Source organism: Neofelis nebulosa, chromosome 3, assembly GCF_028018385.1.
Source record: "Neofelis nebulosa isolate mNeoNeb1 chromosome 3, mNeoNeb1.pri, whole genome shotgun sequence".
NCBI classification, from domain to species: Eukaryota; Metazoa; Chordata; class Mammalia; order Carnivora; family Felidae; genus Neofelis; species Neofelis nebulosa.
This window is the reverse complement of record NC_080784.1, coordinates 42,739,125-42,754,246: the sequence shown is the minus strand read 5'-3', so window position 1 is coordinate 42,754,246 and position 15,122 is coordinate 42,739,125. Positions and strand designations below refer to the sequence as shown.

Below are 15,122 nucleotides of genomic sequence, written 5' to 3'. Positions count from 1 at the left end.
CCTGAATTTCTCCAGCCCCAACAGAAGACCCTTCCTCCTCAAGCCTGAGAGTTGAAACTGCACATGAGAGCATCTGAAGTTACCAGAGAACACGGACAAACAAGCATGGCCAAGGAAGGGCCTGCCTCGTTCACCAGATTCCTATATTTGTTGAAGACAAAACATCAGGTCCTTGGCCTAAAGTTAAGACTGAAGGAAGCCCCGAAGGACCACAGACAAGTCCCTGGGGCCAGGAGGTAAGCGTGGTGGACTGGAGCCACTGCCGCACAGGGGGTGCTACCAGAGGGGACTCACTCTCCAGGTGCCAGCTGTCTCTGCATGTGTTGCCACCACAGACACAGAGCTAGGGGGTTCCTTCCACCATAAAGCCATTTCTGAAAACTGAATGGATCTGTTTTGGAAGACACACCGGTGTGAAGTGATTTTCAAAGGGCTCACAAAGACAAGACATCCGAGGTTCTTCCAGAGGGAGATGTCCTGGGAAGCACACTGACGGACACTCTGTCAAGAGAGAGCCCGAGAAAGCCGCCTTCGTCATCCTGCCTGAGTGACACCAGTGTAGGGAAGCGGGTTCCTCGTTTTCCCTACTGCCAAAGCACTACTTTGTAATCTCTTTACAACTCACAGACACCCTTTCAGAATTTGTAAATGACTTCCCTTAATTCCTGCCCTGAAGAAATACTCCATTATTCCCCTAAATAAATTCCCCTAAATGCAAGCCAGTAAGCATCTTCTACCTGCACCCCAATCCCCAGAGAGCTGGCCCCACACACACACACACCCGCCCCTCTCACCCGGAAAAACCAACACCAGTCACTCTCAAGATTTAAACACAAGGGTGGATGCTCTCTCTGCACGTGACCCCAGACCTCAACCCCAAATGTCCTCACAAATGACACAAACGTCACCTCTTCTCCTGGGTCCTTGCTTCCTCTCCCTGACCCACCAAGGAAGTTAGAATAAGACCTCAGTCTCAGGATCTAAGTCACAGGATGTGCCTAGGAACACCTGTAAATGCAGTCCTGCAATAAGGACCCTGCCCAAGGCCAGGGTGATCTAGAAGCTCCAGACTCTGGGATCAGGACAGTCAGAGAACGAGCTGTTTATCATTCAGTAGTCCCTCCCTGAAGAGCCACTATAAACAATTACCACAATAGCTTCCTTTGAAAGACCTAGAAGGCTTTATTTCATCTCCTTTCTTTTCACTACCATTAGCTTATTCATTCAACCTTTCACTCAAACATGTCGTGGGCACTTACTACCACGGCACCTACAGGGCCAGCTCTGCCCTCTCTATTCCAGACGGATCTCTCACCAGCGAGTAAAGCCAGAGGCCCTGGGGACACATCCGCAGCACTTTTTGCCACTACAATTCAAGCTCAGCAGAATTCACAAGGTGATTCCGCCCCCTGCCACCGCATCCTGGCCCCGGCTCCCAAATCATTCAACAGGCCCCCGCCCCCTGCCAATTTGGTACAACAAATGCCTCTTTTCCAAGAAACCTAAGCTGGCTGCTTCAGGTTCACCTCCCTTGTAACACATCACAGGCTGTTTGTGTGATGCTGATGGAAGCCATCCTGAGGCTTGCCCTCTCTGAACCAGGAAGCCCCCAGTGCCAGCGCTAAGTGGCACTGCAGTCCAGGGAGGCCCACACATGGGCCCTCCCAGTTCTTGCTCCAGGTCCTCAGGGCCATGGCGGGAGTGACAGTGCCAGTGACAGGCTGGGCCTCTTACACAGCAAAGCTATAGCTCAAATATTTATTGTATGTGTCTGGCTTTCACACGGAATTTGCAACCTGCCAGTTACCAGTGTTTACCTTGGTAGAAATTCACGGGAAATTTTCGTCTGAACAGGCCCAGAGTTTATTTTACTGCCAGATAAACAACTTTCTTTGATAAATCATCCGTGTGACAGTGTTCCTGAAAGACTAAACAAAGATTTCAAACGTAATCTATAGGCCTTTGAGAAGCCTTCCAAAGCTAATGCATGTTTAATTGGCTGCTCGAAGTAGGCTAGGGCAAGGCAAGGGCCTGACATTTCTTTGGCCATTTGTTCTCCTTTAAAAAAAAAAAAAAAACAGATTGGAGCTCCTGGCTCATTTCTGCAAAACTGGACGGAATTCACCAATATTTAAATGCTCACTCACTTCTCTGAACACCGCCTGTTTTTTGGCTGGAGTGGGTACATCTCACAAATATCAGAAGGCAAAGCAGCATTGGCTGTCCTGGAGATACAGCCTGAGAAAAAGAGAAGTGCGGAGGGCATCACAACACACAAGGGCTTTAAAACCTTTCCTAAACGGAACCCAACAAATTATGAATAGAAAAACTCACACCAGGAATAAGATGAATAAGATTTCTAAAAGTCACACACACACACACACACACACACACACACACACACACACAAATAACCTCGGGAGCCGTGTCCTGGAGCTGCAAACAGTCAGCCCCAGCTCCCTGAGTTCTGCCGTCACAAGTGTCAGGTACTCCCCCTTTGATGGTGCCTCAAGGCTATCATCAGACTAAAACCCAGATTTAACCTCCGGTATGCACAAGGTTGGGGGTTTTTTGTTTGTTTGGTTTCATTTGGTTTTGGTTTGCTTTGGTTCGGTTTGGTTAACTCTAGCACCTTGAAGCTGCATAAAGCTTTTAAAGTTTTTCCAAATGGGCTTCTTAAAAGGCTCCTTCAGTTTAATCCTCTGTTAACCAGAGAATTAACCAGAAAGTTCCATTCCATTTCCTAAAACATCTTTTGCCAAACAAGCTGATTTCATCCGTGCCAGAATCCTCCCACCTAGGCTAATTTCCATCCTGCAACAATTCTTTCCAATAAGAAGAGATAATAATTATTATGGATTGAGCAGCAGCCATGTTCCAGGAACTGCACACACCTGATTGACTCAAGTCTCCCTACAACACAGTAACACAGGAATCACCACTCACGTTTTGCAGGTGAGGAGACACGCTCAGGGAGGTTAAGAGACTTTCTCGTGGTCGGTCAGTTTATAGGGTTGGGATTTAATCCAAGTCTGTCTGGCCCAAAGCCTATGCTCTTTCTACTGTACTACCTGCCTCTCCACAAAGAAAGCAAGCAATGACTGCTGAGCTCTTTCCACAGTGCAAGCACACATATCAGTCCATTTATATCCACAGGCTCTGAAAGCAGTGAAGCAGCACCCAAGGCCCCCTTCCCAGGGAGTTTCCCCAGCACTCCTGGCAGGACAGGAATGTGACAGGCACAGGAGTAGTACATGAAGGAGGAAGGGTATGAAGTCTGGACTGGCTGCCCAGGTGAGTGCTGGTGGGAACAGAAGCTGTAATGGATGCCAAGCAGAGCAGCCTTGGGCAATCAAAAGACTAACTCCTTTATCTGAGACTTATTTTTCTCAGTCCGTAAGATGAGCCCCGGACTGGCTGATCTCTGAGATTCCGTCCAGCTCAGCATGTCTTTACAATGGCAAAGGGATACGAACGAGCAATGCAGCACCCAAAGGAATGGGCCACACGTGCAGGCTGTGAATAGCCCCCTTATGTTATCTCATCCCTTCCCCCACCTTTCTTCACCCATGCCCAGAAAAGCTTCAGAGACCAGAGGTGAAGTGAAAGGTCAGTCCTCCTTGCTCCCCTTCTCCATGACAGTTTATACATATATCAAATGATAAGGAGGACATTTTGCTAAGTGAAACAAGCCAGACACAAAAGGACAAATGTTGTGGGATTCCACTTATATGAAGTACCCAGAATGGTCAAATTCATAGAGACACAGGCTGCGGGCCATGAGCGACACTTCCCATGGACCTAAAGCACCGAGTGGGTTTTCCCGCACGTGAAATGCCTTAACAATCCCTTCCAAGTATTTACAGATCGGTATATGGGATATGTATTTTAGAGATCTTCAATGACAATAAAAAGCAGTTGTTTTCAGCCCGCTGACTCCACCCCGGGGGTAACAGTGCCCTTTCCCCATGTCTATTTAATTTTACTTTAAACGAACTAGATTTCTGGATGTGAGTGCTTTTTTTTTTTTTTTAACATACACACATATACACTCACTCACCTAAAACAGGGTGTGTAGCTTTCCTTGAAATCAACTAACCTGTGGTACACAGTCACTTGGAAAGGAGTTTTCTCCTTTTACAAAAAAAGGAGTCCAGTTTCCATATCCCTGCCATCCTGTCATTCAAATACTCATCTGACAAACTTGCATCTCATGCCGACCGTGGAGAAGAAGACACTTTTCCAGGAACTATTTAAGTACAAACAGGCCTTGTTTTGTTCATTCTAAGACACGGATTATCTTCCCATTTTAACATGAGGTATATTTCCTTTGTCAGTGGTACAAAATGAATAGCGCATCTCATAATTAATGGGCATCTTACATTAGGTAAAATAAGGTACAGGACACAGACTCTGCTCTCAAGCAGCTTACAGATGTTGCAATTACTGTGCTGGCAGCCTGCTTTCCTCACCTGCAGGAGGAAACCCAAGGTTTAGTTTGGAAAGGCTGAACTTTTTGCAAGAGATCAAATTACCCTTGGGAGTAAAACACTGTGCCTCCAAACAGCAGCACAGCCAAGACACCTTGAAAGAAGAGGAAGGCAGAGCAAGAACAAATTAGTGAAGGTTCAGGAACCTCTGAAAATATTTCTTTTCTAGGAAATACTCCCAAATGCTAACAGTGAGCACTGATTTCTTTTCTTTCCTATCTGACTCATTTTGGTGTTACAAAGTATGGTTTTACTCTTTATGAGGAAACACATAAATGGAAAAAAAAATCCTTCCAGAAGGCAAGGAAAATTTCTGGGGGCAAAGAAATTTTTTTCCACAGCAAAAAAATACTGGGGTAAAGGACGCTGCCCCTGAACTCTCAAGCTCAAAAAAGTGGAGGAGCCAGTCCATGAGGAAGGTCTGAACGATCTTGGCAGAAGTATAGCACCATGCACATTTCTACCATAAAAGCTTAAGGGTGTTTACAGATACTGGAGAAGCTAGAGAGACTGGCCAGAGGTGAGGCCCTAACCTCACAGCAATTATAAATCAGATCCTCACACCCCTTGGATAAGCTAACATGAAGGAAAGATGGCTATGAGTTGTTAACAGCAAGATAACTAGTGTGGCAGCTTGCAAATACTATATTGGCCTGTTTAAGAGAACGGAGCAGCAGCACCCTCTTGTCACATAGCAGGAAAAGCAGAGAGAACAAAAGGCAGAGCAGTGCATCCTGATTTAAGCGCGGCAGGCAGGCTGCCACCATGTTGAATTCAGAGACTCTGCACCATCTAACTTTTGGCTTTCCCACATCTGCTACTTGATCCAGGCTGATCCAGCTGCATTCCTGAGTATCAGCACACAGGTGTTTCTACTGATGCTTTTTCCCTGTTGGGGGAAAAAAATGCGCTCTGAACTGAGGGGGTACAGTGCAGAGGTGGAGAGACTAGTGGCCAAGCAGACCCGCCAGAGATTTAAAAATGCACTGCCTGGGAAAGAGGTGACGGGTTGTGCACGCCCATCTCCACGGAGGCCGCAGGAGTCTGAGGACGCATTAGCAGGAGGGCGAGTGTGTGTGCTGACCCAGAAGGAATGCACCCCCTTCCTCCTAGAGCTCACAGAGAGCCTTCCAACAACCTGATGCCTTCCCATCAGGGATGTCAGGGCCACTTAATGCAAAGTTTGATCCCTGGAGTAGGGAGTAAAACATTCTTTTTCTTCTCTGTTGTGTGTCAGCTTGCATTGCTGAATTTCTTTGTTTCCTAACTGAATCCCATCAGCGTGGCTGACTGCCTCACTTACTTGAAATGAACTGAGCTAAGAAACAAGTTTCTCAACAAGGCTGCATTCTCCAGGATGCTGAGAAGGGCAGAGCTAAGCTCAGCTCCTGCAGAGTGAAAAAAAAAAAAAGATCCTATTTATTGCCTTATAAGAACATTACAAACAAAAACACCCAAAAAGTCTCTCTTGCATCCAGTTCAAAGGAGCCTGGCATACACCATACCCACCATGCTGAGGGGTTAAAGGCCTCCGTGGCAAAGCCCAATGGCTGTTCTTCTCCTAAATGAGGAAGGCAGCATTACACAGAGTAAAAGAACTCCAGGTGGGAAAGTCAGACTCCTTATTTATGAAATAAGTGGATGTGATATGATGACCTATGGGGTCCAGGAAGACCTCAAAAATTCTCTGAACCTGAGAAGAAAATTATTTCAGGGAAAAATGAACAATCCCAAACAACCAATCATTCAGATCTGCCAAGACCTGATTGGTTATTAAAATAAGATCTACCCCTCCCTCCCATAGGCAGTAAGCAGGTGGCTTGCTGACTCAGCAGGCAGCTACTACAGTGGGGAAAAGGATATCCATCCCCAGGTGAGGAACCTGACACCCTTGAGAGCCCTACCCTACACGGCAAGGTCAACCTTCCACATTCAAATTCCTCCCCAAAGCTTGCCTCTTTGGCCCACTTCTAGAGAATGTCTCTAGTTTGACTGGTTGCCACAAAGCCCCTAATCACCAGAATTGTGGTGAGCAAGTGGGAATGGAGGGAGGAGACCTGATGACAAGCTGGTAAGTTCTAGACAAAGACTCTGGGCATGAAGACATGGGTTCTCTTCCGACACCTCCTTAACATTAACTTGGCCTTGAGTTCCCACAGCCCCCTCCTCAGTTGGTGAGTTATGTCATGACTCCATGATTCTCTAGAGAATCACTGATTAGTGCTTGGTCAGTGTTTAAGAAAAAAATGTTTAATTAAATTCTAATTTATTCTAAGTTAAGTATTTTTGCACATGGTATCTAGCACAGTGTTTTGTACTCAAGAAATATGAATGGAGGGATACATGAATCAATGAATGATCAGATACATTGAATTTGAGTTCCTGAACAGGAAGGCATAGTCAGTCAATCACCTGCACACACACACAGAGTTCCAGAGTTTGCCATCACTTGTCCCTCAGGAGGTGAGCCCAACAGAAGTCATATGAGCACAAAACATCATCTGATATATTACCTTTCAGAGTTTACTCTAATACGGTGCCCTGGATTTGCTGGAATATCAGGGGGCCAACTCCTAAAAGTGAGTGTGCTGATATATAATATCTGAAGAGGACCCATGAAATCGAAATGTGGCCCCTTAGGTATCCCTTGTAAGGATTCCTTGGGATCACAGCCATATCTCAACAGATTCTTTCTGCCCCAGCCATGCAGCAAAAGGCTTCTCGTCAGGGTTTACGAGAGAGTTTTCCTCTATGTCCACATGCATCTTTGGGAAGGAATCTCAGCTCCATTTGTGGAAGAAAAACTTGTTGCTAATGCAGTATGGGGCTGTGCACCCACAGACTCTACAGTAGGAGACGTACCAGGCTAGACTGGGCTTTCACCACCCTCTGATAAAGCAAGGGGGTGAGCATCAAGGAGCAAATATAACTACCAGTAGGTGGAAGGGTAACCAGGGTCTGCACACATCACTGCAGGCACACTCTACAATTTCATCTGGCTACATTTAAAATGACAAAAACAGGGGCACCTGGGTGGCTCAGTCGGTTAAGCGCCCAACTCTGATTTCAGCTTTGGTCATGATCTCACGGTTCCTGAGATAGAGCCCTGAGTCGGGCTCCACGCTGTTAGCACAGAACCTGCTTAGGATTCTCTCTCCCTCTCTCTCTGCCCCTCCCCTGCTCACTCATGCACACATGCACGCTTGCTCTCTCTCTCACAAAGCATATAAATAAATAAACTTTAAAAAATAAATAAATAAAATGGCAATAAGAAAAAAGGATGTGATTCAAAGACAGGAGGGAAAATGCACACCAGATTAATCTTCTTAGAGGTCCTGCGGTCCTCCAAGAACAAAGGAGGCAGAGACACCTAGTGCAGAAATAAAGCACGCAAGACATTTTCATCCTCAAGAAGCTCTCTGCAGCAAAGGATCTGAATTCTCCCACCTGGGGTCTTCAGTCATGATGACAATCCTGAGAATGTATGCGTCACTTATATGATTTCCTTCAACTTGCATGTGTAGGCCCTATTTGTGTGACTCAGGCCCAGCACTTTGCCAGAACAAGTCCCTTTCATACCCTTCATTATGTTTAGTTAATGAAAACATGGAGTTGGCAGCCCCAAATGGACAAAGACTCACATTACCTACCGTTCTGTTTCTCCTGCTAAGGAACCTTGAGAAATGCACTTTCAGTGTCAGGCTGAACCTTCCTTCAGCAAAGTGGGCCTGGCCTGAGCCGAGCCACTTTTCACCATCCATATAAAATAGAAGAAGTCGGCCCTCCAAATGGATGTAGTTGACAGCTACCTTTCCCAGAGAAGATAGTCTCGGGGTGTCAGGTCTCCTATGAGGCAGACTACAAGGAACCATCCCTGAAAGTGCCTCTGAGATCTGCTCCCCAGGCCACATACAGCACTTCCCCCTGGGGCTGCAGGTGCTGATCTAGAAGCCCCTTTTAACGCACAGTGACTTGGGAAGAAGGGAAGACAATTCCCACTACTGGAGGAATGTCAATTGTCTGTGTCAGGAAGGAGTTGATCATGGCCCTCAGCATTGGACAACACCCTCCCTGGGTGGACACTCCCTCCCTGGGAGGACACCCCGTGTAGTCATTTCAGAGTGTGGGCAGGGTGGTGCTGACACCTAGGGGTGGATAGAGAAAGAGCCTGTGTGGAGGGAAGGCCGAGCTGTGGGCAGGACCTCCTGGGTGCACCTCCTGGAGGCATCCAAGGAGTGGTGTTGTCACCTAACTCTTCTCCGTCTGCCCACAAGTCTACCTCCCTCCACTCCCAGAGAAGGTCCCCAAAAGTTGTCCAGTGATCCCTCACACAGAAGGGCCAAAGCTAAGTCTGACTTTAATAAAAACTAGCCAGCCCTCCACCCTGTCTAGATTTCCACGGGCCCGAGAACAGCAACCATTCGGGGAGAATGGACGGAGAGAATATAAAGGTCCAAAAAGATGTGTCACCGGGCTCTCTGTTCACCAGGGACGCAGATCAGGAAGAACCAGGCAATGCCAAACCTCCTAGAGGCAGCCAGGGATGATTTCTTACCAAACTCGCTCGCACAGAGATGTTCAATTATGGCTTCAGATTTCAACTCGTTGTCACATGGAGGACACACGGTTGTGCCTAGGAAAGGAAAAGAAGAGAAAGAGGAGCTGTGAGTTCCAGGGGTAGGGGGTTCTGGAAGGAGCTGCCCCTGGGGAAGAGGTCGGCCCCAGGGCCAGGCTGAAAGTAGTTAAAGGTCTCCTGGAATTTCTGAAGGGCAACTGGAGAATAAGAGAAGAGTCCTGAAGCCCTGGACCTAAAGCCAAACAGACAGAGCTTCTTGAAAACCTGTTGAATATGGTACAACCATTTAACCCAAACTTATCCAGGGCTAGGCAGGGCGGGTCTCTGAACTCCGGTTTGATGAGGTGTGGTGGTCCCTGGGAAACACATCTATTCCAGTTGTTTCCGGTTCTTTCTCCCCTCTCCCTTAAACATCCCTCTCTGAATCCTGCCCCCTTCCCATTCCCAAACTCCCAATAGGACAGCAGATCAATCTGAACCCCTCTCTAGGAGCCAAGAAGGAAACTCAGCCAGACTCACAAACTCCAGCCGCAGGCCCCGAACACCCCTTCCAAAAAGGCTATTGCAGTGCGAGTTCCTGCCTGCCAGGTGAGGGCTGGGGATGGGGGGGGGGGGGGGGGGCCGGTGGTGGCTGGGGACCAGGGTAGCAAGAGCTGCCAAATGGGAGAGCCGGGGGGGTGGGCAGACGGGGGACCCTCTGAAGGCGTTTTCACAATACGGTGAAGGGCTTTGAAGAGGAGGTGTGTGTGTGGCAGGCATGAGGGCCACTGCCAGGCATTAGGCACAGGGGGAGGAGACTTCTGAGGCCAGGGCCGGAGGTCTCCGAGCCAAAATACTGCTGGAGGGGATCCCTTGAAAGTAAAGTGCCTCTGTGGGAGGACAGGCAGAAAGTAGGCAGTGGAATCCCCAGAAGGGCGAGGCAGCTGCTCACCATCACCCCCACCCCCCACCATCACCTATCAAACTCTAGGAGTGGAACCCACAATCTAGGAAAGCATTTTACACATTCTAAAGGCACTACACCTTGGCCAACCACCGGAGGCCAAGCCCGGCTGGAGCTGAGGAGCCCAGGAAAGCCACCCCAAGGCAAAATGGTAAGAGGTGAGGCCCTTGGTCCTCCTCCTCCCCATCCTCTCCTCTCCTGTAGCTTCCATGGCTTCTGTGGCTTCCGTGGCAGCATCTCCTGCCTGGGAGTTCCCCTGCGGCTCAGTGAAATGGGCAAAGCTTCCCCCGATACTGACGCTGTGGAAGTTGCTGCCAAGCCCTGCCAGGCCAGGGCTGCCCCCAGGATATACCTAGTGCACAGCCGGTCACCCCCACTTCCAAGCAGGGTTCCCTCATGGCCCAGCAGAGGCCACACCCCTCCACCTTCACACTATACCCAGGGCCAGACACCATCCATGCCCTCAAGGCAGCAAGAATCACAGCTACACTCCAAGCAGAAGACTATGACTGTCTTTGGGCCCAGAATTTGGAAATTTGCTTTTCAGTCAGAACTTGCAATGGGGTTCTGGAGGTGGTGTTTCTGACAAAAGGAAAAACTTACCCAGAATTTTGCATTATGGTTCTTGCTTCCATGGGGGAAAAACAGGGAAAGGAGGTCCTACGTGTTACCTATACTAGGAGTGTGAACTGTGCTTTGGGGTTTTCTTTGTTTTATTATTATCTTTTTTTAAGTGTAAGTTATCATACTAAAAGTGCCTGTGAATATAGTGTTCACCGAGCAAGCAGCTGTGAGAATATAAAACACCATCACCCTGGCACACCCCCATCATCTCCTCTGGACCCTCTGAGTTTCCTGATCTGACTGGCAGCTGAGGGCTCCGGAGCCAACAGGGACATTTTCTCAGTCTCATCAATTAATGTTTGACCTTCAGCGCCACTCAAGGTGGAAAGAGCTCTTGGGGTGAGCTCTGTGTGCTCTCCACAGGGCTAACCCCCATCTCAACTTTTCTTATGGCACTCTGCAGCAGCCTGATCCGGGAAGGGAGGAATGTGTAATGCAATATTAATCTGCGCCCCCTCTGGCGTGTCCTCAGGGCCCTGCAGGCTGTCTCAGTAGGAGAAATCCACCATCCATCTGAGAAGGAGAACTAAATCACTGTTGGAAGGTATACTTAAAATAACGTTTAAAGCAAAGGAACCAAAAACTGAAAGGTTTTGTGGCTCATTAATATTTTAGGGGGAGTAGAGGAGAAAGTCCACAACACTGGAATTAAGATTAAGTGATTTTTCAAAAATCAATGCACACACGCACACAGCTTGCTTGCACTCTCTCTCACACACACACCGATACATACACAAACACATGCACACAATTACACACAAACACACACTCTCTCTCTCTTTCACACACACACACACACACACACACACACACACACACACACACACAGCAGTTCTTCCCTGACCAGCTCCTTGATACATGGAGAAAGGACCCTAAGAAAGGCTCTCGAGACACAAGGGCACCATGACCTCTGCAATCTGCAACTAAAACAGCCAGGCTGATTTAATGCACAACAGGTCTAAACAGCAAAAACTAAAACTAAAACGATGTGCTCCCTCATAGAACTTAAATCAGTGAAACCTAAGCGGGAAGGAGGAACAACAGTTTATCGGCCTGGGAACGTACAGGTCTCACGTTAAGTGCAAGATTTAGAAACGACGTTCCTGGAAAGTTTATACAGTTATGCCTCTTCCGATAACAGATGTGGGTGTCACTGGGGCATCAGCCTTTTGGAGGGAAAAGCATCTTTTCATTCATCTCTCATTGTCAAGTTTATCTTTAATAACACATGGCTGCAAAAGCCTGCCCAATACCCCAAAACATGACCAATTACATGAACAGAAACCAGCCTAGAGCATGCAGAGATACGCATTGCTTTGAAAATTTGGTTTTAATTTCAGAGAATCAGAAGAAAGAATAAAAGTCACGCATCTGTATTTATTCTCACCCAAAAGTACCGGTTCCATTCTGGAGCCACTAGCCATGTGGCAGTTTGGTCTGTGTCAGCCTACCCCTACACACACACACACAGCTCTCCCAGACCCACCTCAGCTGACAGTGGCCAGGCATCCTGGGGGGGGTGGGGGGAAGTCCTGTGGGACTCCCTCCACCGAAGGGCTGCAGCACTGGAGAGGTGCCCTCTCCGGGCAGGGCCTCTCACCATAAACACTGAGGGGAGAACCAGTCCCCAAGCCCCACACCTGACTGGTCCTCCATAGCCTGTCTCCCTTGGGCAGCTGGCCTTGGGAGGGCGACTGCCTAGGCACTACTGGGACAGAGCGGAGGGGAGAGAAGCATGGGACCGAGGCCCCTGAGGAGATAGCAGACAAGTGAAAAGAGCAGCCAAGGAGTCAAAGGCAAGACAACAATTATTCGGTATTCCTGTACTTCCACCACAGCCTTTTGAGGGGTTCGGTTAGGAGGATTCTTCCCCCTTTATAAGCAGTCCCCATCTTCCCCTCTGAAGGTGCTCCCCCAATGGGCCCCCACCTCACGTGCCTGGGCTGTCCCAGAAACAGACAACCGGGAGTGGAGCAGAGGCTGCTGGGGCAGAGCTGGGCTAATCTCCTGGCCTGTGAGGAAGGGGAGAAGGAAAATCCTGCGGGCTGCAGGGGATGGCTCCACACCCGCAGAACACAAAGTGCTTTGTTTGCTCTAGGTAATTGCTCAGCTCTTGCTCCCAAAGGGCCGCACTTCCCCGAAGGTTAACCCTGTGCAGACACCCAGGAGGTGGGGAGCAGAGGTGCCCTGGCCACTGCAGCCAGACAGCCAGGTTTCCCACCCAGCAGGGGTCCATGCCACCCAATGCCCATCACTTTGGACCGATTTCCTCCCTCCCTAGAAAAAGCAGGAGCATTCAAGTTTGGGGCCCCCTATCCCCATGCTACCCCTTCACTCTGGAAGAGTAAGCCCTTCAGAGGACACTTCTCTCTCAGGCATCCTTGGAGATGAGCTAAGCCAGCAAGCAGGCAGTCCCCCACCCTAAACCCCTCCTCAGCAAACCCGCAGGACACGTGCCCTGGTGCTGAGGGCACCTAGGGGCCCCCGTCCCAGACTATATGCACATCTTTCAGCCTCAACTCTGCTTCTGAAGAATTCGCTCCTATAAAAGGCCACTGCGCTGCATTTTTTGCTTGTTTATTTTGATTTTTTTTTTTTTTTTTTTTTTTTTTTTTTGCCTCTCCGGGATCTTTTTCCCTCCCACTCAAAAGCTGCCCTTTAAGTGGGAGGGGTTCTGAGAGGAAGCTCAGGCCCCTCCAGGGACTGTTAGGAAAGTCTCCAATTTGCGGAGCCCCACTCCCCAAGGAGAGATGAACAATGAGCTAATTACATTTTTATCTTTCTAATTACCTGAGGATTTGTGTAAATGGGAGAAGCAGGGGGTATGCAAGAATGGGAGAACCAGCTTTCCAGCCCCAACCCTCCCCAAGCAGACCACCTGAAAAGGGTGGAGAAACAAATCCTCAGCTTCTAAACTTTTTTTTTTTTTTTTTCTCAGCCAGTTCTCAGCCCTCCCGGAGTTCCTAGGCCCAGTGACTAGCTCAGGAAAGCTGGAGGGAAGCGAGAGGTGTTTGGTTTTTGGGTTTTTTAATCCTCGTCGAACCTATGAAAGTAAACGAAGCTGCGCCTTAGCATTTTCTCGGCCTTTCTAGGCTTCCTACACTGTGGGTTTGGGTGTTTTCCTCCTGGGGCATCCCGTCTCGGGTGTGAAAAACTTCGATGGGGACTCGGTTCCCTCCCAGAGAGAGAAGGGCTCTCCTTTCCTGTGGAGCATAAGGCTTTGTCTCAGGTGTGGAAACAGCGACCCTGGATCCCAGGAAGCGACGCCCGGGGCACCGCTCGGAGCTCGCTTGGGGCTCAGGCGCGGCCACCGCTGCCGGCCAAGCCCGCCGTGCACCTGGGCTGGTAGAGGTGCTAAGCGACACCTCGGACTTTTTAAAACTCATTGCACAGCTTGAGAGCAACCTCCAGGGAGCACGTCCGAACTCCAGGGAGGAGCAGCGGGGCAGGGTGGGGGGAGGGGGCGGATCAGCGTGGCAGCGGCATCCCCGCGGCGGGTCCGCGGGTGCCCCGCCGGCCCGGGTCAGGGGACTCGCGCGCGTGGGACGGGGCGGCCTGACCTTGGGGCTTGGAGGCTTCCGTGGCATTGGGCGGGGTCATGGCGATGCAGACGTCGCCCTCGGGGAACTTGTCACACTTGAGCATCTCAGGCCAGTAGAAGCCGAAGAACTGCATGACGGGCTCGCACGAGTCGCGCACGGCTTCGCAGAGCCAGCGGCACGGGTAGATGGGCCGGTCGAGGCAGACGGGCGCGAAGAGCGAGCAGAGGAAGACCTGGGTGCCGATGTGGCAGTTCTTGTTGAGCAGGGGCACCCAGCTGCTGGCCTGCTGCTTCACCTCGGCCATGGTCTCGTGCTCCAGCAGGTTGGGCAGCACCATCTTCTTGTAGCCCACGTTGTGGCACAGCCGCAGGTCCACCGGGATGTCCACGCACTGCGGCGGCTTGGTGTAGAAGCGCCCGCTCTGGTAGGAGCCGATGTCCGACTGGAAGCTCACGTAGTCGTACTCGCTGGCGGAGCCCGCGGCCAGGAGCCCGGCGGCCAGCGCCAGCAGCACGCCCGGGGCGGCCCAGCGGCGGCCCCCAGCGCCGCGCCCGCTGCCCATGCTGGCTCGGCGCACTGGCTCCCGCGACGTCGGGGCTGCCTCGGCCGCCTCCCCGCGCGCGTCCCGCCGCAAACTTCCAGGGACCTCCAGGGACAAAAGGCGCCGGCCCCAGCGCTGCCCGGCTCGGCGGCCGCGCGCTCCTGCCCGGTCCTCGGCGGGTGGCGGCCCTCGGCCTGCGGCGGGCGCCGCGGCGGGAGCTCGCACGGGGAAGGGGAGCGCGCGCGGCGGGCCGAGTGCTGCTGCCCCGGCTCCCGGACGCGCGGCGGGCTGGCTGGCTGGCGGGCGGGCGGGCGCGCGGCACTTACTCGGGAGGCTGCAGGATTCGAGTGCCCGGTGCTCCTGTTGCAAAGCCCTCGGAGACTCCCTGCGCAGCCAATCAGCTCCC

The 15,122-nt window shown here is 50.6% G+C and overlaps 1 protein-coding gene across 1 annotated transcript in view; it reads right to left on the bottom strand.

The window, feature by feature from the left end:
• The window catches only part of SFRP1 (secreted frizzled related protein 1), a 43,722-nt gene extending 28,829 nt beyond the window's left edge, over positions 1-14,893 (bottom strand). Inside the window, exons 1-2 of the mRNA XM_058720582.1 lie at positions 14,194-14,893; positions 9,046-9,123 (exon numbers count right to left, since the gene is read on the bottom strand). Coding sequence (XP_058576565.1) covers positions 9,046-9,123; positions 14,194-14,737 — 622 coding nt within the window. The 5' untranslated portion in view covers positions 14,738-14,893. The remainder of the gene's footprint in view (positions 1-9,045; positions 9,124-14,193) is intronic.
• Between the last annotated feature and the right edge of the window lie 229 nt (positions 14,894-15,122).